This window comes from Megalopta genalis, chromosome 13, assembly GCF_051020955.1.
Source record: "Megalopta genalis isolate 19385.01 chromosome 13, iyMegGena1_principal, whole genome shotgun sequence".
Taxonomy (NCBI): domain Eukaryota; kingdom Metazoa; phylum Arthropoda; class Insecta; order Hymenoptera; family Halictidae; genus Megalopta; species Megalopta genalis.
The window spans coordinates 9,179,504-9,205,814 of record NC_135025.1 but is presented as its reverse complement, the minus strand read 5'-3'; the positions used below and the strand labels follow the sequence as shown (position 1 = coordinate 9,205,814).

Sequence of the window (26,311 nt, the reverse complement as noted above, 5' to 3'; positions counted from 1 at the left end):
CGAACGAGCAAGTCTTTTTTTGTCATGCGTGATGCATGCTTGTAGAAAAAGGATCCTTTGAGCGACTTTATCGTACGAAATTTATTAAATATTTAATACTAAAGCTTACAATATTCTGATAGCGTAACCGTGTATAAGTGGACGGCATTTTATGTGGCAAATTAATTCGGTATAGTTTCAACATTTACAAACTCATTGTAAATATACGGCCAAGGCTTTTATGTCAATACATATCAACGCGTACAAATACGTGTATCCATTGTGAACTAAAATCGTCGCTTAAGTCTAGGATACATAAATAGGTATATTGCTTATTTTTAACACTTGACGTGAATGTATTTAAATGTAGTGGTGAACAACAATTGTCGTGTGAAGATTTTATTTCGAAATACAGCACTCGGTCGAGGATTAGATAGGAAATGAAAATTATAGCTGCTGTTACTATTTTAATGTGTACTTCATTTACAGGATCGCTTCTGATCGTGTAGGATGTCGACAAACACTTTCAGAGAATCATTTTTCAGAAGCAGATTAGAGTTAACTATTTCCAGCCACTTTTAGATGAACAACATTAACAAATTTTATGGTATTTGAATTTTGTATGCAACAACAGCTTTTTGAAAAGAAATTTGAAAGATTTTTACATACAATGTAATTCAAATAATTTTAAAAAGGAACTAAAGTTTCGAATAGTGTTTATATACGAATTCATTTATTGACGAAAATTTGATAGAAACACATGATATTTTTCTGTGTATTCGCGGAGAAAATAAAAATATAAATACACTGAAAATAGGAACGTACAAAAGTTTATAAGAAATTATCACTAATATATTAACGCACTTAGTACTGACAAATAATTGATATCTATGCAATGCACATAACTTTCGTTTCGTTTTAAACTTGTATGCTTGACGATATTTCCTAAATAATACGAACACATATATCAAAATTGTGTTATTAATAATCATACTGTACTCGAATATAAAACTGTATGAATACTGTCAAAATGAAACAAATGTAACGTATAACAGAAAGTGATCCAAAATATTCCTATATTGATTAAAAAATATTAAATGAAGCTAAGCAGAGCATAAGTAATTCTTTATTTATAGCCTCTCTGATGCTATACTTATTTACACTGCTCTTTTCTTCTTGGCAATTTGAAAAATAAAGCTTCTTTTTTCTACAAAGAATTTTAGAGATAGGAAAGAGAAGTGTAATAAGTCTACGAAAATCTTCGAACATAAAATAAACTAAAAATACTAATTATAACAAACTGAGAAGAAATAATTATAAATTCGGAATAATATCTAACGCAGACTAAGAAAGATAAGAAAAATATGCTTTGAATTGCCTAAAACAGTAGTTTTGTTTTTATAATAATCATTATTATTGATATCGTTTGATTATCATTAATTGAGTGTAACCGATTTTAATATCTTAACTAAATAAAATATTTTTAATATGAATATGATAAAGCACAGTAATCTAGTAAGTATACAACATGTAATACATAAAAAGGAACTAAAGATATATATATATATATATATATATTGCATTTTGTATTCAAAAGTCGTTCTTATGTGTAAAATCAAATGAGAAATAAAACTTTTGTAAAATATTGTATCACTATAAACTGTAATTAAATCTTACTACACTATTTATCGATAGTTCTGAGATGGTAAAGATTTATAGAACGCAAAGAAATAATTAATTTTTTAAAAATAAATTCATGTAATAACGGAAGTATACTTAAATACAAAATACGTTGCACGTGAGGTGCTATTATACAATTATTTTGACGTATCAAATACATTACATGCATTAATATATAACATGGGTAACATTTGCATTACACTGTGACGTAACTGCTTCTTCTAATGTACAATCTAGTTTACGATAATTAGCTGTGCTAGGACGCCGTCTACCACGGCTGTTTCGTGATCTTCGTCCTTCTAATACAATCGCTAGTATCTGTAACATCAAAACGTGAAATTAATAACAATGTATACAACAAATTTTATTCATTTGAAAATTTTTCTGTTACCTTTTGCTTATTATAATAACCAATGTACGCAGCAATAGAGATCAGGGAGAGTATAGTAAAGTAAGTAAAAAAGTGGGATTCTTCATCTGTCCTCATAGTACGAAAAGAAGACATATTGTCCTTTTCATCTATAGGTTTATGTTTATTTTGGGATTGATCTATTAAGAAAAAGCATATTGAAAATAGTATAATAATAATGTAACTGTTAAAATTTTAGCTTAATATCAGTATTATACATAGATGAACTACTAGGCCTATGTTAAAAAGAATGTTTACAATCTTAAAATGGTGAAATACACAAGTATTACAAAAACAGTACCTGTATCAATAGGTGCGTCCGGCTCACCAGTGTTGTTTTGATCTAAAAGCATAGTAAAATAGATACTGTACAGATTACACACAAAGTTAAAAAATTCTGGAGCTTCATAGATCATTACCATCCATTAATCCGTTATCCTCTGCATTATTCCACTCAATTTGTTTGTCTTCTTTATTAAGTTCTTCATTATTTTCCTTTGCTGTATTTACTCCAAGTTCTTCAGACTCCTTGTTTGTATTCTGTAATTCTTTGACTTCACTGTGTGTTGCCTCATTTATGTTCTGTGTTATTCTGTGTGATTCCTCATTTACATTCTTTGGTTCTTGTTTATCACTGTGCGGTGGCTCAATTACATTCTGTGATTCTATTTTATCATTATGTGGTTTCTCATTTACATTCTGTGAATCCTGTGCCTTATTTACATCCTTAGAATGAGTTAGTTCAATAGTGCTTTTCTGTTGACTTATTGTATGATCATTGGTATGTTTTTCATCTTCTACAGGATTTAGTTTTCTCTCTGAATTTAGTGGCCTTGTTTTTTCTTTATGAGCTGCAGCACTTTTATCTTCATTATTATCAATATTATTTAATGCTTTAGTACCATCCTGCGACTTGCTCGTAGTAACTTGTGATTCATTTGATAACTTCTGATCCTTCAGGTTTTGTGTCTCTTCACTTAATTTTTTAGGTTTTTCTACTTTCTTACTTTCTAATCCTGTCTGAGATTCATTATTTACCTTCTGGATTTCATTATCGATACTTTTACTCCAAGCTAATATTTCACAGAGTGGAGTAAAATTTCTGTCCATATCAAAACAGATGGGACGACACATATCATAGCGATTGATATGTTGTAGACGTGATAACAGTGGTTTTAATTTTTCATATGAAAATGTTATGCCTTTGATGCTTTCACAAAACTTCTTAATTTCGCTATCATCATTTTTTTCCTTCGGTACAAACTTCAGTAAATAGTAGTTAAAAGTTTTTGCATCAGTAAAATTGTTATTAAACCGATCAGACCATAGACTAGATTTAGAAACTTTGTACCATGTATCATAAAATGCAAGACACAACAATGTGTACTTAGATGCATAATCTGTTATATTTCTTTCTGAATATGATACATTAACACAAGTACTTATATTAGTGTCATTGTATAAAAATACTGGAATCCGGTTTAATTCTCCATCATTTCTCATAACATCTATAATACTTGTACTAATTGAATCTTTCGCAAAATAAAGGAGAAAGACGAAAATGGTGAGCCCGTAAAGTGAACGGGCTGTGCGTTTTCCCATTATTTTCCCTATATAATAAACCAATTACTCCTTTGAAAAGACGGTAGGCTGTCAAAGCAATAGATCTATCGTTGTTTAGACAACATGCTTCGATTTATTGACCATTAATTATGTATTTTCTCGTTGTTTAGAAGTCTCCGTATCCTCTGATTTCTCTTCGCACTTACTGCCAGTACAATGTCAGAAATTCTGTTCAACGCTTATTGTAACGGACATAACCTTTCAAAATTCAGCTTATTTCAATGCGAATCATCACAGAACTACACAGAATTACACTTATCACAGAATTCGACAAACACGCCATCTTTTTTGTTCATCAAATTGACCAAATACATTGGCAATATAACCTTGTAAAATGAAGTTTCAAGTTCTTAGAAATGACATACGTATATACATTTTAACAATAACGTATCTATTATATTATGGAACCATTGTCTATGATTTTAAAATTTCTATTAGATACAGACAATTTTAAGACACGATTCATATGAAAGATAACTACGTACCTTAAACATTATTCATTCACTTGATATTTAGACTGGATATAAATGATAATGTGTTAATTTTTCTGCAACGGGGGAACGTATTTATATGTATATAAATAAATATAGTTCCTAAAATGCTTGTAAACAAAAGTCGAAATACACATGAACTTATGTACATATGCAAGTTTAAAGATTGCACATTCCTTTCATCAAGCTAATTTAAAAAAAAAAAACAAATTAAACAAACGATTTCATAATTGATTGAATTTCTAAAATGATATCATTCCACCTTCTTTTTTTACCATTTGAGTCTACCAATAGCAACTCATGTTCCACGTATGTTCTACACATATATATATATAAACATTCCATATACATGCATATGTACTCGTGAGAACTGTGTCGGGTAAAATGTGACAAGGGTGCAGGGTGATGGCTCACAATGGCTCACTCGCTATTTTCTCTCCTTGTCATTGACCATGAGGATAGCACTGTTGAATTTGCTGTGAATCATCAGCCAATCAGAGAAAAGCAAATATCTCATGCCTTTTACACAAGCTCACGGCTGCTCCCGGTTAGGGTGCTTGCAGGTGTTTGCAGGTGCTTACGCGTAGGGATTACTGTCCATACGCAGTCGGCATCTAGCAGTTGCAAACAAGCCCTTAAACCTTTTCTATGCACGTGCGTTTTCCACATGTATAACCTACGTTTATTTTTCAGTTGAACAGAAATTTTTAAATTAGAAATTTGTACACCAAAAGGAGAATAAATTGTTCAGTTAAATTAATTATACGTTTTCAGACATAGTGTAGTCGATGCCGAAAACATTCATTTTTGGACAATGTCCTACATTCAAGAAAGCTTTCGGACAATAAACGTTCATAGATAATAATTAATATATGGATATTGTAATTGTTAAATTATCTTAATATATGTGTCTACCTCTCGTACCAAAAATAAGTAAAGTACACAGTCAGTATTATATCTTAAGTTCAACGATTTGTCTTCCGTGAGGTACGTGTATTTCCTTTATAAAATCTGTAATGTTTGTAAATCGTATTATTTAATAACTGATCAAGAACTTCAAACAAACCACACATATATTAATCGCCTAAATTATTTGTAAACTACTTGATATATATAAAATAATATTTGGAACAGAAGTTATATGATATCCAGGAAGGTGCACTATGCAATAATTATTTTACAATTTCGCCTTTTTTACTAAGTCACTTTTAGTTTTTTAATTGTAATGGATAAAATTTAACCCTGCAAGTAGAAAGAGAGTTGAATGCTGAATAAACAACTTTTACAGTATATATGATTCCAAATACTAATAATTATTGAGATATTTGTTAAATGATTTTTAATGTAAATAATGCTCAAAATGTTATCTGTGCTAGATTCAGTATAGGCAATGTTCTATATCTATTAAAAGCTTTTAACAATTTAACTCATAAGATTGATTATATATGACATTTATATTTCATCTAGTCAAAATGGTTTCCCAAATATTTGATGAATCTCCAAAAGAAATGCAGTTATTAAATTCAGACAATGAATCACAGAGCCAAAGGCAAAGGGATAATGTTGAGAAAGTACAAATGAAAAAACAACTTGGCCTTTTAGAAGGTGTTGCAATTATTGTAGGAATTATATGTGGTTCAGGTAAAAGTTGCATTAGAAATTTTAATTTTTATATTTAATAGATAATATTAACAATGTAAACTATACGTAATTGCTAATTTTTTTATTGTTTATATTAATAATAAGCACAACACAATAAAATTTATATATCTGTTTAGGTATTTTTATTTCTCCAAAAGGTGTCATTGTAGAAATAGGAAGTGTTGGAGCATCTTTAATTATTTGGGTACTATGTGGGGTTTTATCTATGATTGGAGCATTATGTTATGCCGAATTAGGAACTTGTATACCTCGTAGTGGTGGTGATTATGTTTATATCTGTGAATCTTTTGGAGCACTACCTTCTTTTTTATATTTATGGGCTGCTAATTTAATTGTTGTGTAAGTTGAATCCTCTTAGAAATGAATAAATTGAACTCAGTATGAACTATATGTAGCCTTGAATAAACAAAATGTAATGCTATGGAAATAATTATTGAACCATTTATTTGCAGACCAACTACTAATGCTATTATGGGATTAACATTTGCACAATATGTTTTACAACCATTCTTTCCAAATTGTGATATTCCAGACTATAGTGTACGATCAATAGCAGCTCTCACTATTTGTAAGATATTTTCATTAGATGTAAAATATCATTGAGTGTTCTACTTTTTTCTGCACTGAAAAGTACATGTAGAATACTTCTTTTATGTAGCTTATATAACTGACTGATTTTACATATAATTTAAATTTCAAATAGGTTTACTCACATTTGCAAATTGTTATGATGTTAAAGATACATCTAAAATGCAGAATGTATTTATGTTTACTAAAATTGGGGCATTAACAATTATAATCATTACTGGAATTACTTGGGTATTACTAGGTAAGTAGAATTTTAATGAGTAGAGAGATAAGACTTCTTTTTAAGATTGTTATTCATTTACAACCTGATAAAAACGATATTCATTTACAAACTGATAAAAATGATATTCATTTGTAGGTCATACAGAAAATTTTAAAAACTCTTTTGAAAATACTAATACAGAACCTGGCAAAATTGCAGTAGCTATCTATTCAGGTATATTTTCATATTCTGGGTGGAATTATCTAAATTTCATGACAGAAGAATTAAAAGATCCTTATATGTATGTAATACAATTTTATAATATATCACGTTAATCCTTCTATTTTTATATATTAAACTAGTACTTGATTTTGCAGAAATTTACCACGAGCTATCTACATATCATTACCTTTAGTTACTTCCATATATGTATTGGCAAATGTTGCATATTTATCAGTTTTAACATCAACTGCTATGATTGCTTCTCATGCAATAGCTGTGGTAAATATATAATTTTAAATATCCATATATCAATTTTTAAAGAAAAATTAATAGAATAACCTATTGTTAGACGTTTGGAGATCAACTACTTGGTGCAATGGCCTGGATAATACCAGTAATGGTAGCTATATCTGCATTTGGAGGATTGAGTGTTCATATTATGACATCATCTCGATTATGTTTTGTTGGTGCTAGAAATGGTCATCTTCCCTCAATGTTAGGTCACATTAATGTTTCAAGATTTACACCTACACCTGCATTATTATTTCTTGTAAGTATAAAAAATATGATATCCCCCCTACCATATAATTATAAATAACTTCTAAAGTAATATTATTGAACATTTTTAACTTCTTCCTTTGTTTTTATTTATAGTGCATCTTATCTTTAATAATGCTTTGTACAAGTGATATTTCGGTATTAATCACATACTGCAGTATAGTTGAAACATTCTTTATCATGCTGTCAGTAGCTGGTGTTTTATGGCTTCGTTATAAAGATCCCAACATGAATCGACCAATTAAGGTATATTATACAATAAATGATAATGTAAACACATCTATAATTTTCCAATGGATATGTGTTATAGATGCCTCTATGGATTCCTATCACATTTGTGGCTATATGTGCGTTTTTAGTGATTGTTCCCTGTTACGAAAGACCATATGAAGTTGGCATAGGTACCTTAATAACTTTATCTGGTATTCCAGCATATTTTGCTGGTGTTAAATGGAGAAATAAGCCAGTATGGTTTCAGAAAATTAATTGTATGTAATACAATATTGTAACTAAATTTTACATTTCACTGTAACAGTTTTACTTATAAATTGTTCATAATTTAATAATTTTACAAATTTAACACTTTCAGACAAAGTTACTTATACTATACAGAAGCTGTTCATGTCTGCTATTGAGGAACGAGACATCTAACTTCAGATATCAGAAATTTAAAAAACAATTTGATCTGCTTTAATTGTATTAATACTAACTATATCTATAATAGTAACCTGTGTGTTACTAACAATTACATCACGACTGTGTTCTTCGTATACAAAGTTTGTACACGAATTATAAAAAATATTACTATCTAGCATAGAAAAATAATTTATTATCACCTATTGTAATTTATTTTGGACAACTATAACCGCTATGTGTTCGACTATAAACAGTGTGATTTAGTTGGTATTTTAATTATGGTTAATTTTGGTCATACGTATTAATACGTTTTCTATACTTTTTACATTTTACTACACCAGAAAAAAGTTATATGACACATGTTTTTTGGAAAATCTAGATTATGGTATTGTATAATTCCGTTAGTTAAATATTTTTTTGTTATTTTAATATACTATTAAATGCATGATAATTAAATATAATAATTAAGCAAATGTATATGAAGATCTTTAATAAATATTTTCATGAGTAATATATTAATGTATCAATTATATTAACCACTGAAACATCAATAATATATATTGCATATTAATTTTTTATAAAATGTATATTTAAATTAATTGTATGCCAATATCTTTCATAAAATATTTTCTAATATTTCATGATTTCTTAATATAACCATTCATATTTTTATGTGCCAAGATATTTTTAACATACGTATTTATTTAAGCAACCAAAATTTAAGTATGTTACAATACAATAATATAATATGCTTCTTAAAATTGACATAATAATATCATTTTTCTGTACATGCTGAAATTTACACATAAAATTCATAAAGAATTTAGTAATTACAATAAGCTATTGAAATTTAAAATAAATACTGGAATGTAGAACACATTGTCTATTCTTTATGTGCAGATTGTAACAACATAATAAGATACGTACATATAGAGATTAACAAGTACAATATAAGTCATAGATTTTTATATGTTTTATGACTTAACACTTTTTATATCTAGATTAATGTATATCTTCTGGATTAAACATTCCCTGGAAAGTAAAATTGAAAAATCTAATTAATTGATCTTTATTATTTATGAAAAGCATGTACAATAATAAGAAACTGTTAGAAGTAAACAGTTTAATTTCATTTCAGCAATTAAAATAAAATAAAGGTAAACATGAATCTTTATAAAAAAAATATTAAATTTATTTATAAATAAATTTTTCGTTTAATATGCTATCTCAACGTGGTGTAGGACAAGAATGCATAAAATATAAGTTAGTATAGATGCATGTATGTGTTATTTGATGGAATTATAAATAATATGATCTTACCTTAGCACGTCTTAGAATGGAGTCTTTACTGGCATCATAAGGATGGTCTTTACTGGGAATTTCTAAGACCGATGGTATTGGTTGAGTATGGCTATCGATTACATGACGAATCATTTCTGCAATCTTAAATAATTAATGAAAGGGTTTACTTCAGGAGTGCAATTAACTGTTAAGAAATAATTGCTAGCAAGACACTTTAACTTACACCTAGATACTTTTAATTTAATATAATATATATTTTAATATTTTAAACTAATTTTGTAACACTTGTATCTTTTATTCTATATAAAATGTAGACATGTATGTTCACTGTTTTATAATACCATAAAATAGAAGAAGAATGGTAATATTTAAATTATAACATAAATTTATGTACAAAAATTGTATTTTAAAGTACATATATAACGTTTAATACTTACACTTTGATTGATAAGGATAATATCAATATCATCTCGCTTAATAAAACGTTTAAATGTGTCTTCTATATCACTTATTGGTGTGTCTGAAATATATTATAATTTTATATATATATATTATATAATATATTATAATTTATTTACTTTTCCTCAAAAATAATGAATGCATGGTAACATTAAGAGTGACAAAAAAAAAAGTAATTTTACAGAACAAAGTACATACTTTTATCTACAACCATAAAATTGGATTGACGGTGTTTATTAATTTCGCCAACTCCGCCCAGTAGAAATCCCACACACGTATCCTACAACAAAAATCCCATAATTCAGCTTTAAAGAAGAGATAAAGTTTTAGTTGTATTTACCTCATCTCCGATCACTGCAAGAAGTTTACCCTTTCCTGCAGAATGAAGAGCCATTGTTGTGGGTGAAATAAGAATAAATCAGAATATTTAACAAAACGAACGTATTTAATTGTACAAAGATTATTGATAGTGCATCAGCTGACAAGTCACACCTATATCACCTATATATTACGTATGTATGTATGTAACTTCAGCTACATTGAGCTACATTGAACATCACGTGCCAAATTTGTCCAATCGAAAAAGGTGGAAGGGATATGTAATACTGTACATATGCATCACATATGTATGTAATCAAGTTAGAATTAACAAACACTGAAACAGATTTAAGTTTTATAATTATCTTACAATTAGCTCTATCGATGCTGCACTTTATATCTCGTTTGTATTATTATTAAAAATACAATGCAATTTTTGAGTCGATCAATTTCAACGTGCACCATTTGCATTGAAATCTTTAAGAATTGCAGCTTCCTTTGATTTATCGAGTTGCATATCTATGTACATTTAATTTCTATTATTAGCTATTTCATCTTTACTTGTATGTAACTACTTCTTATATGTACATATTTAGTTACGAAAAACACAACATTATAACGAGTTAGAATTTGTCGATAAGAAAATTCATTTGAAACATATGATAACTTCAAGATGAACTTTCCAAATGCATAAACGTGTGTAACGCGTAATAGCTGGGGTTATGTTTTCAAGTACATGTGTATATAGCATAAATTCTGTGTGTATCTAATATTAATTATGTATGAACGTAAATTGGAAGACGGAAGCTTGTGTTACATTCAATAGTTTAATGTATGTTTTATTCTCTATTTTTATACATGAAGACACCAGATTGAATAGTTATTATAGAAACGTTATAAAATAGGATACATGTTCTACGATAAGCATTTATAATTATGTACATTATTTGGGTTATGATATTATAAAACACCAAGATTGTCGAGAGGTGTTGTGCATCTTTATAGTTAACACATATATAAATATGAGTACATAATCCACATTCAGTTTTATTATATATGAAAAAAAAGTATATTTAATTAGTTTTTGACTATTAATAAAATTACTTCACATTTTGTAAACCTAAGATGTACTAACGGTTATAATAATTATTAAGTATTCGTTGATAGTGTAGTGTTTTAGTGAATGAAGTTACATTAATGATATTTAGTTATTAATTCATCAATACCAATATCAATCCTAAAAGTAAATATGTTCATTTTGTTTTAGGGGCTTCATATTAGAAATACATACTAAATACGTGATATAAGTGGACAACAAGAATAGTACAAAAATATGTCGTTTATAGATAATGTTGATAGTTATAAGAAAATGGTTTCTGAAGAAATCATACAAACACCATGTACGATGGATGAAAACTCAACTGAGTTTATGGTTTTACCCAAGTACGAACGTATAGAAGAATCATTGGTAATGAAATACTGATTATAATACAATATTTAAAAAATTATATATACCAACTATACAAACTATAAAAACTTCAATGTTTCCTGTTGATAATGATAAATATTTTCTATTTATTAATTACAAATAATTTATGTAGGTTGTTGGTGAAGAAATAATAGTAGATGAGAACTTGGATTTAAACCAACAAATTTCTGAAGAAACTATTTGTGAGTCTAAAGAAACATCTGAATATTTTGAAAGAAATATAGATACAACAATACCTATTGAATATGTTGAAGATTCTGTACCACTGTCTACAAGAAACATCGCCAAACAAAAATGGCTCTCAAATGATACCATTAATGATGACATATTGGTAAATGTTAAAAACTTTTTAAGATTTTATGAAACGGAGTGCAAAAATTGAATATGAAAGCATATTATATTTTCTTTTATATAATTCTTCAGTTACCAGAACCCGAAGAAAGTGAATCTGAGGTCAGTTGCAGTAGAATGACAAGTGATGATCAATATGAAGATGAAGAGACAATAGCTACATTTGTAACAGCTACTGGTCAACAGTTGGCACTGTATGCTGTTGAAGATTCAGAAGAAATTTTTGCTGTAGCAATGTATGATGAATCTGGAGTACCCCCAACTAGTTTTCAATTTCTGATGAAGTATGTATTTTAAGTTTAATTTTTTTGTTCTCAATTTTCGTTTTATATTATCTCGAAGAAGCACTGCTCAAATTTTCTCCTGTTTATTACCGAATACATTGTTTAAAACAAGAAATTTTCAATCCCTAATACTGAATAATAAAATGGTTATATTTTCAGAGCTGATGTTGAAAGATTAATAGGTGAAGGTGCTGTTAGGACCGTAAGGAAACCAACACAAATAAAGAAACAGTTACTGACAACACAGCCACCAATATTCTTTTCTAAGAATGATACAACAGATGATGTATTGATACACAGTGAAAAGAAAATTATATCGACCAAAAATCAAAAAATTCAAAAGAAAGATAATTCATGGGAAGAAAATTCGACCTTGATGGACGATTCTAATTTAAATTTACATATGAAACGAGTTCCTAACATTATATATACATCTGATGACAAACACTCGGATTTAACATATCTAATGATGGATAATTGTTCTGTAAATATTGGTATGTAATTAAGTACTATCACAATATCACATACTTTGTTTTATTGTTTTGTAGCAGTAAAGTTTCCTTCATGAAGAAGATAAGTAAACACTAAAATACTTTGTTTTAGCAGATAACTCTGATGAATATCAAGAAGAGGATGAAAGTGACAATGAAATTTTAGAACAATCAACTGTACAATACATCCTCTTTGAAGGAGATCAATCTGATTCTGAATTAACGTTCGACGAGATTCAAGCGACACTTCGGAATCTTAAAACTGCCGAATCGAAATCATCAAGGAGGCAATTGAATAAGAAGATGGATACAGAGCAAAACAATTTCGTAAATATTAAGCAAACTGAATGTGATCATTCAATAGATAACAGTTCTAATTGCAATCACATCGCCAATACTTTGTCAGAAAGAAAGTTAAATTCTGTAGACAGCGAAAAAGAATCTCTGGAATCATTTACAGATTCAACAATGAATGAAATATCAAATAATGCAAATTTGGACCTTTCAAACGGTTCCATTGAGTGTGTATCGCCTGAATCGACACAAATACAATATAAAACTAAAAGATCTCGTAAGCAACAACTAATTTCTGTGAATCGCGAAGATTCTGAAATAATTATTCAACCGGCGTCTCTTCTGAGTGAAGAGGACAAGAATGTTAAGAAAAGAGGTAAGCGGAAGAAATACCGTCAAAGAAATAGGGAAACGAAAAGAATGAAGAAAGTTAAACGTAAGGAAGTTGAAGTTATTGAAATTGATGTTGATGAAGAAGAAAATATGCTTCAGTCGAAAAGGGATGTTGTTGAAATAACCATAGATGATAGCAAGGATAAATGTTCTAGTGACAAAGAGAATGAAATTATTATGGTAGGAGATTCAGATGAAGAATCATCACAGTCCAATTCTAAAAAACTGTTACTACAGTGCCAACACTGTGCGAGAAATTTTCGGCAACAAAGAGCATTAGAAACTCATTTACGAGTTTGCTCGAAGTCGCCATCAAACTTGATTCGATTTAAGGAACAGAAAATGAAACATTCAAATAGAACGAATGAAGACGCAGTAAAGAAACAGTACACTTGTAAAATATGTCAACAGAAGTTTGATGTAGTTGTAGTGTTGGCACGTCATGTACGTTCAGAACATTCTCAAAAGAAGAAACGTAGATTTAGTAAATCATCTATCGAACGGTCATCTATAGAGGTTGAAGAAAAAAAGGAACCTATCGAAACAAAAAAACAATTGACTATGATTAAGAAGATTAAAAGAAAACGAAATCAACGGCCAAATTGCACTTGGGAAGTAAAAAAATTGAGTTGCTCTGATTGCGGCAGATGGTTTCCAAGTGCTGCCTTATTGAGAGCACATTGTTTGCAGCATGGTACAAAAAAAACTGGTAATTTTTCGTTGAATTGTTCCTTGATAACTTGTTATATTAAATGTACATTTACTAATGTTAGATCCATGTAACATTTTAGTTCTATTTTTTTTTCGTTTTACAGAACACAAGATACGTAGGTGTCACATATGCCAAAAGCTGATAAGGTCTAGGCTTCTTTTTGTTCAACACTTAAAAAAGCATAGAAGTATGCAGAAGAACATAAAGACGATATCAAATATCCAAAAGAAATTACACACAACAAGATCAGTGACAAGTAAGATTACAACATTAAGAAAACGGGGACGACCACGGAAGCTTTGATTGCTTCAAGAAGTAACACATAGAACTTCTTTAAAATGGTGATATGTGACAAATATTGTTTACTATATTATTTCCTTCAATGTGAAATATGTATAATATAATGTTCATACTTCTAAACAAAATTGGAAATATTTATATGTTTGTTGGAAAAGAGATAACTTTTACTTTAAAACACATTAAATGTTTAGTACAATGTATATACTATTTAAGTACATTATATATGTTGTAGATCATTTAATTTTACAATGTCGCATACATTCATAGTTTGATATTAGTGCACAGACTGACTTCCCTTAATTAATATTTGTATTTGATCATGGCATTATTTATAAAATGTAAGTATTAAGTATTGAATGATAAAAGTTAAGGTAAAACGAAATATAAAGATTTTGTAGAATTAGATCAATAACATGTTTAAAAGAAATTAGGGAAGTCAGCCTATTTATAAAATAAGAGTTGTACATTAAATTCACCATCGTACTTTGAAAACATGATTGACCATTGTAAATAAAACACTTCTATTACGAACTATTACATTTATATCTATTATTTGATATATACCTTTCATGTATACACAATATTTTCTAATTAGATACATTACATTCCTCAAATACGAAGAACTGCGAACTTACAAAAAACCATTAGTTAAACATTTGAACAATAAAATATAAGCAAATATAATATGATGAGGAATTAATTATTTTTCTGTTTTTAAATAATAAGAAATTTATTATATAATTGCATTTTGAATTATTAGAAGCTGAAATCATGGTATGGGTTTATTATTAGAACAATAATGTAGGTTTTTGAATAATAGAATAATAGAATTGCGTCCTTAAATTAGTTTCCAAATTATTAACGATTATAGATCTTGATCCACCAATAGTTGCGTGCATAAGTCGATTCCAGAGCAGGGTGGACCTATCACAGTTCAGGAATGGCTGCTACATTGGAAATCTTAACATCCGTATGAAGATTTTAATCGCGAATTTCTCAGTTACAATATATGTTCGCAGAGAACGCTTATTAGTTCCATGATGTGTGAGTCAAAACGAATTGATTTGCGTCACTTCGCGTCCGTCACTTTGCTAGGAATACATGTATATGATCTAAGATGAGGTATCAAGATCACAAAATAAAAAACAAAAAGATGAAAAAATATATATCAATAATAAACTCGCTCGAATTTCAAGCTTTATAGTTTTATTTTGTTTCTCTGGCCAGAGATATGTATCTAGAAAGGTTAAAATGAAATTCATTGTACTTTCTATAAATTTACAGTGATGTAGTTGTAAAATAAAAATTATTTCTGTTTCCACATATAAAAAAAGACGGGTAAATTGATAGAATAAAAATTTCCACAAAAGCATAAAATTGAAAAATAACATAAAAGCATTACTGTTATAGGTGAAACGTATACGATGTGTGGTCGAATACCCAAGACATGTCATCCGGAACAATGTTCTAGAATGGGGATACCAACTTCGTCAGAAATTCGTGATTGTTTAGGTCCGTCTTTGGCACAAGTCTTTTTTCAATATAGTCACGATGACACGAAAAAATTGTTGGACTTAATAGCCCCGGAAAAGTCGCCGCCACCCTGCTTTACTATTCAAATTAGTGACAATAAATTAGTGTCGCTTGCGCATAACGAAACTGTCAAAGCAAATGTGCACGAAAACATACTAGGTAAATTTTACCTGGTAAAATATTTAAAAAAATTAATGCCGAATTCAGGAAATTTTTCTCCGTTTATAATACAAAAGCAATTCATTAGAAATCGGCGAGACCCTCTTGGAACGTTTCCGTAAACAAATCGAAAATGAGTTACGTGATAAAATAGAAAAACAGTCGCAAGAGAAGTTTTATATGTATCAAGCAAAGAAACGCCGGGAGGCTGAGATAAAGTCGCAAGAGTTGCATGCAAAATATGAAAACTATTTTAAAACAGTGCAAAATGAAATTCAGAAACAGATTGAAGTAATCCACATTATAATTTATACAGTTCCTTTATCGTGTAAAATACGATCAGTTAACGTAAACAATAGTCGTATGGTTAGGTCAGAGTTAGTATATTAGTATAGAGTTATAGCATGAACTAATGAAATATATATATATATTTCATTAGTTCATTTTACAATAATTCTTGGCACTTAAAAGGTTCAATAAAATTGAATGTATCATATATATTTCAATTAGAGACTCCATTCTTTCACCAGGTCTAGTAAATCTAGTGAGTGCTAGAGTGTTTGTTTGTAGGATGGGTATGACGCAAAAGAGATGGGATTTCCCCGGTTCTTAAAGGAGATATGTTATATCTTCCTGTTGCGTGATTATATGAAAATGACGACGCAACGTGAAAATAAACGTGTACATACTTTCCTTTTCTAGATTGAATGGGCAAACGTCAGCACCCAATGGGTGATAAAAATGCAGAAAGCTGTCGTACAAGAGCGAATAAAAGTAACACAAGAGCTGATGCAGAAAATGCGGACCGAGATGGCTTACGTGATACAGTCGTTGTATCGAGAATTCGAGGAATCGTTTCGCGCTGATAGAGAGAATATAATCGCTGATTTTAATGAAATTATGAGGTTCATAAATTAACATGCTCTCGTGTAGTTTCTGTAGAACTAACCTTTGAAATTTCGGATAGAACAACGTACGTGAAACTGGACAAAGAAAAGAGAGAGTTTGAGGAGAAAGTGGGTAGAGAGCTGCATGTACAGAAACACCAGCTTGAAATGCAAAATACTGTAGACGTAATCAACGTCCATTGTCTAGAACAGTTGCGATGCTGCCGAGAAAAACATATTATACATGAACACTTTGAGGTAAAAAGGCTTTTTCTTATCTCGGATAAAATGCAGCAAAAAGCAGATTTATAAATAAACTATATATCATTAAATTTAAAATTATGTATAAACAGAAGGAAATTGAAGGATTGCGCGGGTTGATTGCTCGCCTGAACGACGTCATAACAGCGATGAGAGAAGAGATAATTAATTGCCACTCGGAGAAGAAATCGTTGGAAGAACAATTTTGCGAAGTGGCTAGACAGTTTCAGAAGTTTATCAATTTCGTATTTTCTGCGGTGCCAGGACAAGCGCAGTATTTGCTACCGTTGGAAGTACAACGATTATCAGTACCAGATAAGGATGAAAACGAAGAAACATGTGAACAAAATTTGTAAACGTACTTACTTGCGCCGTTTCTATGTAAAATGAATGACACGCTCTGTTAAGAATTTTATTAAGTAAATATAAACCGACGGTTTCTCTAAAGAAATGTCAGGTTAGAAATAATATAGAAATAATATAAGTAAATAAGATCTGCAACCATTCGTCTGATAGTTTATTAGGGTGAGAAATACACCATTAAAAAAAAACTGACATTACTTATCGTTCGGTATAATACGAATCTAAATGATAATAAATGCATGATGCAATACTGAAAATTAAATCATCCATTGTGAAGCAATAATAGTACAATATATTTGTCATTATCTCGTGATATCTATACTTGAACAAAAAGTCTTTCAAAACGTTCAATGAACGTGCCGGATGGATTTAAAATAATCCGTGATATGTTTATAAAAATGCGAAATGTTTACAAAGATAACTACGGCGTACAAGTGCTTACATTAATCCCACCTTTAGATGTTGCAATTTCATTCGTGGCTTTTCTATGAAATTCTATATACTACGTGGAGATGATTCAATTAATCGTGTTACGATAAGTTCTATTGCACACGCAATGTTTCATTGATAATTATCAAATATGTCATATAAATAATGAATGAACAATACCAGAACTGAGACATTGCATGTACAACAAATAATTTTTCTCGGAAATAACTTTAATTAAGTTTATCTTTTTTCAACGTTTGATGTAATCAATTAGCACGTTTAGATGTCTTCTTCATTTTAATAATTATTTAAACATACTTTCGTATGCACGTTATACTGTTAAAGTGTAGTATCATGTTCAGGAGAATCCGAAGAACAATTTTATAGATATAAAAAACAACTGCACTCATTGCTTCGAGAAAATTTAGTTAATTAAATATTTAGTACTGTAATGAATTCACGTAGACAATAAACTCGCTACAATTTTTGGCGTACTGTAAAATATTAGCTATGAGTTGCATTTCGTTGGCGTGCGTAAACATGGCCGGTACCATTCCGGATCCTTCCGAAGACTCGACATTTTCGCATGATAAAATTCCCGTATCATGACATTAGTGTGTCCAACTTTGCTTCGTGGAACAGGTGGATAATCCGAGAGTCGCCATCCGTATAACCAATTTGTGCAATCCGGATAATAAAAACGCTCTTCTGGCATATCTTTCAGTCTATCGTAATCAGTGAACACGTTCACATTAGAATTTGTAAATAATATTGCTTGACACGTTAGCTACCAAAAGGCTATTAATAAGCTTTTTAATGCCTGTGCTGTATCTAAAACAGCTTTATGATCTTCTTTTAAACATTAATCTCCAAATAGTTAAATAAACTGTACTGTTTCAGACAATTTGTAAGCTTAGCATAAAAATTCAGTGAAATTAAAGGAACTTATTTAATAAGACAATGTCAACGTGTTAAAGAAACTGTTATCGTCATCGAACAATTATTTAATATGTCACATTAACTAGCATAAATAAATAATCCTCATAGCTAGCTATAAGTTAAGCGTTAATGAAAGCCGAAAGAGTATGAGAAGCAGAACCTTTTGTTAAGATAATTTTCAGCAGTTATGAAGCTAGGTGCACCTTCGTACAGGGTGGCCCTGACTTGAGGATCAATTGGTTTCATAATGTTCATATCGACAGAGCCATCAGATTTGTCGGGTCTCCAATTTGGTAATGGCTTCAAATGTATCTAAAAATTGTAGAAGTCATCTAATTTTCAATGAGCGACAAATGCAACTTATTGAACTGCGGATTTTTCTGCTTTTGCAAGTCATCTAAATTTTTAAGAAATATGAAAATGTATGTATTCAACAAGAATGTGAATTTCAATGAAGTTCCACAATCTACTCGTTCCTGGATTGCAAATTGTATTAGATTTTCACAAAGTATAAATCTCTATGAAATATTAATAAACCACGATAACTGCGCGTGAATCGTTGAATAATAGGCATACAATTTCTAGTTTTCATAAAAATCCTCAGTACAATATGTATTCATCCGTTGCAGTGCTTAGCATAATTAATCGTATGTACAGTGCTCGATTGTTTTTCTGGCTCAGGCGTGGATAATTCAACTGCTTTTACAGGTTCGGTAATCTTCAACCGATCCAATAACTTCTGTTGATTTTTTAAAAACCATCTGATACGTCCAGCCTCCTCTCTCTGTATCATCGCAACGTGAAACGCCTGACAACGAGCATCGCAAATACCTTTATTCGCCATATCGTGATTTTGTTACGCACCATCGACGATGACTACTAATTTATTGTAAAAGTCACATTTAGAATAAAATTTTGTATTGCTCTGAAGTGAAATCCCCAACTATTGCATCGTTTTGGTGTTCGTGTCATCTTTGAAAACGTAAATTTTCGTAGCAGACAAGAGAAATATTGTTATGTTATTTACATATTTCAGCGAATCATTTTATTTACATTGTTATTACATATAATACATATTATCGTATGCCGAAAAATTATTTTTACGGTGTGCTATCACACATATTAACTTAAAAGATAATAATTCCAGTGGGAGCATCGTTTCATACAAAAGCCGATGGGAAAGGAAATCAATTGGTTTTGAATCTCTCTCTTGAACAGATGATATGTTTATAATCAAACTAGTAATAATAAAAATTGTCGACTGGTATTATTATTTTTCTTTTTATTACAAATGAAATGAGTATTTATTTGAACATTAAAAAGAAGTTTAAGGTATATAGAAATTTTGCGCGACAATCAAATTATAGAAGAAAAATGATCGTAAACACAAGGTATACGTTCGCTAAACACCGGTTTAAACCGCTTAAATACATTCGGTCAATTGCCCGACCATACACGCGTTTTATACATACAACATGCATATGTATACTTGTGTGTATACCTGAAGGTAACGATACTAGATTGTAACATAAGTAAGGTCGACGCGTAAGCATGAACGTGCTCGAATTTTTTAAGAGTTTAGTTACTTGTGCAAATACACGTAACTGTAATTAACAAAAAAAACACTTAAAATCACAGATTACAAAATTATTGTGTCTGATGTAATACTTCATTAATAAATGAAAACAGTACTGAATCTAACGAACTTATTTGTGTTAAAATCTCATTGAAATGTGATAAAACCAACGGAAAATGATAAATTTTCTAGAATGTACAAAGAAGCCCCCTTTAAATCAATTTTCTTTTTACACAGATTCTAAGAATACTTCAGATAACACTGGCAACGTTTCTGAACTCAAAGATCTCGGTTTTGTTTGTTTATGATTCTGTTGTTGGGTTTACCACCTCATCTCGTTACCGACAAGTGTACAAAGCGATATAACGTCGTATTATCTCAATGTCATCATTAATGATAAGATTTTTAAAAAAGATTGAATTTTTGCGGCGTACAAATAATCTTTATGTTTCCATTCTTTTTTTCTCTTCACAAAATAGTATGTATATTATCGTGGCATAGTTCTATAAAAAAATATTTCTAAAAAATGTATTCTCCTGCGTACAATTTCGTGTTCGTTCGACGTGTACAAGGATCATTGACATGTTAAGCAGCATCAAATAATGATTTATTCGGTAACGATGAGCAGTATTACGGTTCCGTAATAATAAATAAATATGGCGTGAAGTATGAGTTCTCACATGACATTACTCCCTCTTAAAGTCAACATCAAATGACCCAGTAATCACAGCCATAGGAAGCAATATTGTTCTACCATCTTAATGTTTAGATGCAATGTCGATTATATTACAAACTGACTAAGGAGCAATTCTTAATTTGTACTTGGGTAATCAAGACGAATTGTACATATCGTACTGTATCATTGCAGTTTTCCTTTTCTAGTCTGTTCGATCGTTCGTTCGTTCTGTACATACATGTGTAATATTAACTTATCTACACTACACTACAAAATAATTACACCATCCGCGATTGGTCTAGATAGTTATTATAGTTATTAAATCTAAACTTCTTAATCTAGAGTCCAGGGTCAGTATTTTATTTCAATAAACTTATGTTTTCGCCTAATCTTAGATTGTGCATTATACTTCATATAAATACGGAATACTAAAATGTCATATGTCGGTTCGCAACATACGAAATTTTTCATGGTGAAATCCTAAGTCAGCGCTTGCCCATCAATTATGTTGACCTCCTGTTATATACATTTTTTTTCTACAATTTCATCTATGCAATCCACTGTTTTGCTGTTAACTTAAGTTTATTGTACAATATTAAATATACAAGTAAATTCTCTTCAAGTAGAGCTTGTGTTTAAAAAAATGCTTCGGTATTATTTGCTCTATCTGTAACTCGTTCAATAGAATTTTGCTGCAGTGAAGTGAATTATCTTCGATAACCTTCTCTTTGTACAAAATACATGAATACTTCCACAATTTCAAATTTAGTTTAACACATTCCAAGGAACAATTACAAATGTTTCAAATTTTTCCATAGACTAACTGATTCGCGAATTTTCATTATAAATTCTTGCAGACATGCTAATATATACACAATCGTTTCATAAATAAATTGAACGAAGTTATTCAATTCAACAGAACTTTTAATCATGTACTGTGCCCACAAAACAATGATATTTCATTTAATTTTCGTGACAAATCTTTTAAAGGGAAAGATATTCATTTTTCAAAAAATTCCATTTTCCTTTTGAAATAATAACTATTTAGCAAAAACAAAAATTTTACGTCATCTAATAAAACAGAATACTTGTTAAATACAATTTTTTGCTTAAATTATCTTCAATTTATAGTTTGTTTTATGATTCATATTGTGTCGGTACTTCGTATATGTGCAACCACATACTAAGAAATAACTTAAAAAATTTTCCGTTAAATCCTCGATACCAATGGGCCTGCGTCCTGCGCTTGGCTCAGGCATGAATTTTCTCTACCGTGTTATGAATTATTATACACATGTAGTAATACAACAATAACAGATAAATTAACAAAATATCACTTATCTTCGATAAACTCTCGCCATACGAAAAACGGACGCTTATTTTTTTTTATCAAACAGTGTTCCAGCGTGAATATTAAGCAATTTAGAAATACCTAACTGGTAGACACATCAAGTAATACCGAGCTTGGGGCTGTTTTATTAAGATAAACGCTCACATCTTTCAAGCGACTAGACCTAGAAGAACCAGCTTGACTCTGATTTGCACCACTTAAATCGTTATCAGCTTCTGGTCCACAAAATTCATCACCTTGTTTTTTATGTAGGATATATTTGAAAAATTCATATCTAAAAAAATGGTTAGTATGGATAATGGTATTCGATTTGCAATTCAGTCTAATATGTTATGATTACTGAAATTAGCTTTTTAAAAAGATTTCAGAAATTTAAAAACTTTAATTATTAGTTTAAGCACTATTTATTATTGGTATGTGGTATAAATACTTACGTTGACCAACAAATAGTGGTTGCTGGAATTTGATACAGAATACGAGCATATAAACCACGGAAGTAACCACTTACACCTCCATAGGCATAAACCTTCTTAAAAGCATCTATCATACCATGAGCATGTACGCCATTCTGTGTATTTAAAAGTGTTTTACAAACATCTAAAGGGGTCGTGACTGCAGCAGCAATAGCTCCTGCTAATGCACCTACAATTTGTACAATTTTAATAAACATATGTTTACTAGAATATATCTTATAAACTGATAAGATTCTTAAAATCAACGAATATGCTACTATTTTTAATGGGAACTTCTACATACCAGATTTCATATGTGCTATAGGATTGTATACATGTTCTGGATTCGTAAAATTTTGTGCTACTTCGTAAGTCATAAAGTGGATCATTTGGAAAGGTACATTCATGGCCAACTGAGTTGTGTAACTCCTGTAGAATGCCTTTAAACCTTCTGTTTCATATATACTTTTTATACATGCTATGACATTTCGATATGGAGAGTTATACATTTGTAATCGTTGTTTGACCACTGAAATAAGATAATGTAACGAATTATAAATAAATATATTTAAAAGAGATATTATAAAGTTTGTAAAAAATATATTTTACCTTCTGCTGGATTCATTACACCATCATGAAGGAGCGTTGCAACACAGCCAGCAGTTCCATAGGCAATCAAATTAAAGTCAGAGTGTGCCCTTGAAGCTAGTATCCTATTTTTTATGAACTCATAACATGAAAAATATAAGGCATGTGCTGGACCAGCCCCCACAACCATTGCACTCATACCACGAATTGGTCTTAGAACGCCCTCTTGTTGTACCATTCTAAAGAAAACTTCACTTATCCCTCCTCCCCCTCCTAGACCTGGAGTCAATGCCTGCATTCTCGTCTAAATATAGTCAGAAAATTAAATATAAGTGAATCACACATTACAAATAAGACATTTACTTAGTAAAACTATTTTTTTTACATAATTTATAAATACATAGTATAGTCTTTTAGAAATAATTATAACGCTGCAATTAATAAATTGATAGTAAAAATAAATATTATTTCCAATTCTCTGTTTTCATTGACTGTAACTTTCAATTATTGATAATAACAAGGATATATCATGATATTTATCAATCAAGATTAACAATTATCAATTAAGAATATTTACAAGGATTTAAGCAGATGTTAATTACTTTGAATCGAATATCTTGAATAGAATGCAGAGCAAGTGAATAAACTTTAAAAATTTCAAACTTGTGACATTCTGCTTGCATGACACAACAAATTTTCATTCCAACTATAAATCATTGTACATATAAAATAAATAATGGATAGAAATTACGAATTGAAAAAGAAATATCACAGACTATAATAGAAGCAAGTGACATGTTATATAATGAATATTTAAAACTCGGGTACTGTTTAAGATGTGTGTCTATTAATGATGTTACACGTGTAAAGAATTGAGCAAAAGGTGTCAGAGGCTGAAGCTAACTTTAATGTTATTTATGTGTAATGAACATGTTTATTTACCCATGAGCATTTATACTCCATATATATTACAACATGACATAACATACAAATTAGATACCTCATTTGCATAATAACAAAGCTAATACCACAAAAATTAAATGCATAATGATTTTCATTCAAGAATTAAGTGTTTTCAAGTAAAATTAATTTTGAATAACTTTTTTTCCTTACTGTGCATTAGTACAATTTATATACTGAAAACAATAACATTTTATCTGATATTTTAATATATAATTAATGAAAATGTTATGACTATTGCTAAATTTCCTGTTGACTAAGTCTGCTCGTCCATATTAACCTAGCAGTACCTAGAAATAATTATGAAATAATTTTGCTTGAATTGATTACACAATAGCGTTTCCAACCGTAACATGAAACGGGGAAAATATCTGTGCAATCGTGAAGCAACTGCAACTTCACTGTCTGACAGTGATTAACGGCAGTTATCTTGAAAATGTAAACGCCTCACTATTTATTTAAGATTTCGATCACGATTGTGTCGGGCACTTGTAATGTCACGTCGCTGGATGTCATTAAATTTTATTGAAATTGAAGGACAATCTCATAACATGTAGCAATAGTTGAGGTTATGTAAAGTATCTTAGAAGAAATTCGCAAGAAATAAATATATTACCTTGACACTATCAAGGGGGTACATCACACAATGTTCCATTATTCCAGCAAACGCACCTGCTGTCATATGCACGGCCATGGAGGATGTCGGCAGGCTCTCGTATATTTCCGCATTCATATTTTTGAAGAGGCGTCAGCGCGAATTCCAGTTTATAACTTTAAAATGCCACAGTCGTTATGCAATCTGTCGAAGCGGTTAACACGCTTTCGGTAGCAACCGATGCCAAGTTGCTTTCGATTTGACGATATTTACTTTGTAATCATCGAAATGTTGCACATTCGAATGGAGTCAAGGAAAATGTTCGTTCGTTCAGAGTGACGAGACGTAATCGTACAGGTTGATTGCTGAATGGAACCTTATTGGAATTGAAAAGGCTCCTACCTCCGATAGGCAAATTCGCTTCGCCCAATTCGCTTCACGTTCTCTCAGAGCAAAGAAATTTTTGTAATACCTGGCCAGTCGGTTATTACGCTTAAAAGTGCACTGATGCCCGGCATTTACGCTCGACCGTTTGTTCAACTAGGTTCAGAACTTAATGCACGTTGTCATTCTTCGTGATATGACTGTGAATCGCCACAAGTTGATTCGGAGCGAAGAGGTTAGCCGTATGCGCACGTGCCGCGCATGCGTCGTAGCCAACCACGTGGTTCGTGCGTGGAGTGCATATGCATGAATGTATGCATGTATATTACATACATATGTACGTAGTAAGCTTAATAAATTGTAGTCTATCTGATTACTGTGCATTTATCAGTTGCATAGTAACGGATTTATTTATACAGTTTTCGAGATAAAGTAAATGCATTGTTGTATTTGTATGATTTACCACTTGAAAATAGGTTTTTGCTTCGTTCAAAATGATTGACTGTAACGTTATATGTATTACGATTTTTGGGTGTGATGAACAATGCATCATTCAGTTACAATTCTGTGACGAAGTTCGTTGCAAGTTCTAAGATGTTATTCTAAACCGTAGTAATAAGTTGTAATAGTTTGATTGAAAGAAGAATATGTTCAATCGTGTCATATAGCCATAGTATTGATATGATAAAATATATTATTAGATTAGATTAAGTAA

General features: G+C 30.3%; 7 protein-coding genes across 14 annotated transcripts; 3 read left to right on the top strand and 4 right to left on the bottom strand.

Annotated features, from left to right (window-relative positions):
• Positions 1 to 1,713: 1,713 nt before the first annotated feature.
• LOC117224951 (uncharacterized) lies at positions 1,714 to 4,483 on the bottom strand. The gene is made up of 5 exons (XM_033478193.2): positions 4,177 to 4,483; positions 2,488 to 4,017; positions 2,370 to 2,411; positions 2,051 to 2,208; positions 1,714 to 1,977 (listed from the first exon to the last, which is right to left on the bottom strand). Exons 2-5 carry the CDS (start codon positions 3,668 to 3,670, stop codon positions 1,828 to 1,830), a joined length of 1,533 nt encoding a protein of 510 aa, XP_033334084.2. The 5' UTR covers positions 3,671 to 4,017; positions 4,177 to 4,483; the 3' UTR covers positions 1,714 to 1,827.
• Positions 4,484 to 4,570: 87 nt separating this feature from the next.
• gb (solute carrier family 7 member genderblind) lies at positions 4,571 to 8,563 on the top strand. Of its 2 annotated transcripts, XM_076526120.1 has the most exons (12): positions 4,571 to 4,836; positions 4,957 to 5,169; positions 5,650 to 5,823; positions 5,961 to 6,183; positions 6,297 to 6,412; positions 6,548 to 6,673; positions 6,791 to 6,935; positions 7,012 to 7,135; positions 7,206 to 7,406; positions 7,511 to 7,660; positions 7,725 to 7,902; positions 8,004 to 8,563. In XM_076526120.1, the coding sequence occupies exons 3-12, from the start codon at positions 5,655 to 5,657 to the stop codon at positions 8,063 to 8,065; spliced, it is 1,494 nt and encodes a 497-aa protein (XP_076382235.1). In that variant the 5' UTR covers positions 4,571 to 4,836; positions 4,957 to 5,169; positions 5,650 to 5,654; the 3' UTR covers positions 8,066 to 8,563. The 2 variants fall into 2 exon arrangements, with proteins under 2 accessions (XP_076382235.1, XP_076382234.1); XM_076526119.1 differs by having other exon boundaries at positions 4,571 to 5,169.
• Positions 8,564 to 8,732: 169 nt separating this feature from the next.
• On the bottom strand, positions 8,733 to 10,356 carry Vha14-1 (V-type proton ATPase subunit Vha14-1). Its single transcript, XM_076526121.1, has 5 exons — positions 10,152 to 10,356; positions 10,010 to 10,091; positions 9,790 to 9,872; positions 9,371 to 9,493; positions 8,733 to 9,082 (listed from the first exon to the last, which is right to left on the bottom strand). The coding sequence occupies exons 1-5, from the start codon at positions 10,203 to 10,205 to the stop codon at positions 9,053 to 9,055; spliced, it is 372 nt and encodes a 123-aa protein (XP_076382236.1). The 5' UTR covers positions 10,206 to 10,356; the 3' UTR covers positions 8,733 to 9,052.
• A 135-nt stretch (positions 10,357 to 10,491) lies between these two features.
• LOC117224950 (uncharacterized) lies at positions 10,492 to 14,980 on the top strand. 5 transcript variants are annotated; one of them, XM_076526114.1, is made up of 7 exons: positions 10,492 to 10,692; positions 11,397 to 11,597; positions 11,731 to 11,949; positions 12,042 to 12,253; positions 12,413 to 12,747; positions 12,857 to 14,140; positions 14,247 to 14,980. In XM_076526114.1, exons 2-7 carry the CDS (start codon positions 11,463 to 11,465, stop codon positions 14,444 to 14,446), a joined length of 2,385 nt encoding a protein of 794 aa, XP_076382229.1. In that variant the 5' UTR covers positions 10,492 to 10,692; positions 11,397 to 11,462; the 3' UTR covers positions 14,447 to 14,980. The 5 variants fall into 5 exon arrangements, with proteins under 5 accessions (XP_076382229.1, XP_076382228.1, XP_033334083.1 ...); XM_076526113.1 differs by having other exon boundaries at positions 10,492 to 10,825; XM_033478192.2 differs by having other exon boundaries at positions 10,493 to 10,961; positions 12,860 to 14,140.
• Positions 14,981 to 15,183: 203 nt separating this feature from the next.
• On the top strand, positions 15,184 to 18,582 carry LOC117224953 (uncharacterized). The gene is made up of 6 exons (XM_033478195.2): positions 15,184 to 15,781; positions 15,854 to 16,135; positions 16,224 to 16,426; positions 16,838 to 17,040; positions 17,103 to 17,280; positions 17,376 to 18,582. Exons 2-6 carry the CDS (start codon positions 15,868 to 15,870, stop codon positions 17,637 to 17,639), a joined length of 1,116 nt encoding a protein of 371 aa, XP_033334086.2. The 5' UTR covers positions 15,184 to 15,781; positions 15,854 to 15,867; the 3' UTR covers positions 17,640 to 18,582.
• On the bottom strand, positions 17,916 to 19,907 carry LOC117224955 (protein SPMIP1). The gene is made up of 3 exons (XM_033478200.2): positions 19,670 to 19,907; positions 19,175 to 19,326; positions 17,916 to 18,800 (listed from the first exon to the last, which is right to left on the bottom strand). The coding sequence occupies exons 1-3, from the start codon at positions 19,856 to 19,858 to the stop codon at positions 18,584 to 18,586; spliced, it is 558 nt and encodes a 185-aa protein (XP_033334091.1). The 5' UTR covers positions 19,859 to 19,907; the 3' UTR covers positions 17,916 to 18,583.
• Positions 19,908 to 20,279: 372 nt separating this feature from the next.
• LOC117224954 (mitoferrin-1) lies at positions 20,280 to 25,851 on the bottom strand. Of its 3 annotated transcripts, XM_033478198.2 has the most exons (6): positions 25,486 to 25,851; positions 25,234 to 25,388; positions 23,679 to 23,961; positions 23,374 to 23,598; positions 23,052 to 23,259; positions 20,280 to 22,891 (listed from the first exon to the last, which is right to left on the bottom strand). In XM_033478198.2, the coding sequence occupies exons 2-6, from the start codon at positions 25,348 to 25,350 to the stop codon at positions 22,699 to 22,701; spliced, it is 1,026 nt and encodes a 341-aa protein (XP_033334089.1). In that variant the 5' UTR covers positions 25,351 to 25,388; positions 25,486 to 25,851; the 3' UTR covers positions 20,280 to 22,698. The 3 variants fall into 3 exon arrangements, with proteins under 3 accessions (XP_033334089.1, XP_033334088.1, XP_033334090.1); XM_033478197.2 differs by having other exon boundaries at positions 25,234 to 25,851; XM_033478199.2 differs by having other exon boundaries at positions 25,290 to 25,851.
• Positions 25,852 to 26,311: the final 460 nt, after the last annotated feature.

Bases quoted from the DNA above. Each gene is read 5' to 3' on its own strand.
- LOC117224951 (XM_033478193.2), bottom strand. From the start codon at position 3,670: ATGGGAAAACGCACAGCCCGTTCACTTTACGGGCTCACCATTTTCGTC. The intron at 2,412-2,487 runs GTAATGATCTAT...CTATGCTTTTAG, and splicing joins GGATAACGGATTAATGGATG to ATCAAAACAACACTGGTGAG. The intron at 1,978-2,050 runs GTAACAGAAAAA...TTGATGTTACAG, and splicing joins GTTATTATAATAAGCAAAAG to ATACTAGCGATTGTATTAGA.
- LOC117224954 (XM_033478197.2), bottom strand. From the start codon at position 25,350: ATGAATGCGGAAATATACGAGAGCCTGCCGACATCCTCCATGGCCGTG. The intron at 23,962-25,233 runs GTAATATATTTA...GACTATATTTAG, and splicing joins ACCCCCTTGATAGTGTCAAG to ACGAGAATGCAGGCATTGAC. The intron at 22,892-23,051 runs GTAAGTATTTAT...CCATTTTTTTAG, and splicing joins ACCACTATTTGTTGGTCAAC to ATATGAATTTTTCAAATATA.
- LOC117224953 (XM_033478195.2), top strand. From the start codon at position 15,868: ATGTGTGGTCGAATACCCAAGACATGTCATCCGGAACAATGTTCTAGA. The intron at 16,136-16,223 runs GTAAATTTTACC...GCAATTCATTAG, and splicing joins TGTGCACGAAAACATACTAG to AAATCGGCGAGACCCTCTTG. The intron at 17,041-17,102 runs GTTCATAAATTA...AATTTCGGATAG, and splicing joins GATTTTAATGAAATTATGAG to AACAACGTACGTGAAACTGG.
- gb (XM_076526120.1), top strand. From the start codon at position 5,655: ATGGTTTCCCAAATATTTGATGAATCTCCAAAAGAAATGCAGTTATTA. The intron at 7,661-7,724 runs GTATATTATACA...TATGTGTTATAG, and splicing joins ACATGAATCGACCAATTAAG to ATGCCTCTATGGATTCCTAT. The intron at 7,903-8,003 runs GTATGTAATACA...TAACACTTTCAG, and splicing joins ATGGTTTCAGAAAATTAATT to ACAAAGTTACTTATACTATA.
- Vha14-1 (XM_076526121.1), bottom strand. From the start codon at position 10,205: ATGGCTCTTCATTCTGCAGGAAAGGGTAAACTTCTTGCAGTGATCGGA. The intron at 9,873-10,009 runs GTATGTACTTTG...AATATATTTCAG, and splicing joins TTTTATGGTTGTAGATAAAA to ACACACCAATAAGTGATATA. The intron at 9,083-9,370 runs GTAAGATCATAT...TTTACTTTCCAG, and splicing joins CCATTCTAAGACGTGCTAAG to GGAATGTTTAATCCAGAAGA.
- LOC117224950 (XM_076526114.1), top strand. From the start codon at position 11,463: ATGTCGTTTATAGATAATGTTGATAGTTATAAGAAAATGGTTTCTGAA. The intron at 12,254-12,412 runs GTATGTATTTTA...TTATATTTTCAG, and splicing joins AGTTTTCAATTTCTGATGAA to AGCTGATGTTGAAAGATTAA. The intron at 14,141-14,246 runs GTAATTTTTCGT...TTCGTTTTACAG, and splicing joins GCATGGTACAAAAAAAACTG to AACACAAGATACGTAGGTGT.
- LOC117224955 (XM_033478200.2), bottom strand. From the start codon at position 19,858: ATGGCGAATAAAGGTATTTGCGATGCTCGTTGTCAGGCGTTTCACGTT. The intron at 19,327-19,669 runs GTACATACGATT...TACAATTTTTAG, and splicing joins CAGAAAAACAATCGAGCACT to ATACATTTGAAGCCATTACC. The intron at 18,801-19,174 runs GTTCTGCTTCTC...TGATTACGATAG, and splicing joins GAAAATTATCTTAACAAAAG to ACTGAAAGATATGCCAGAAG.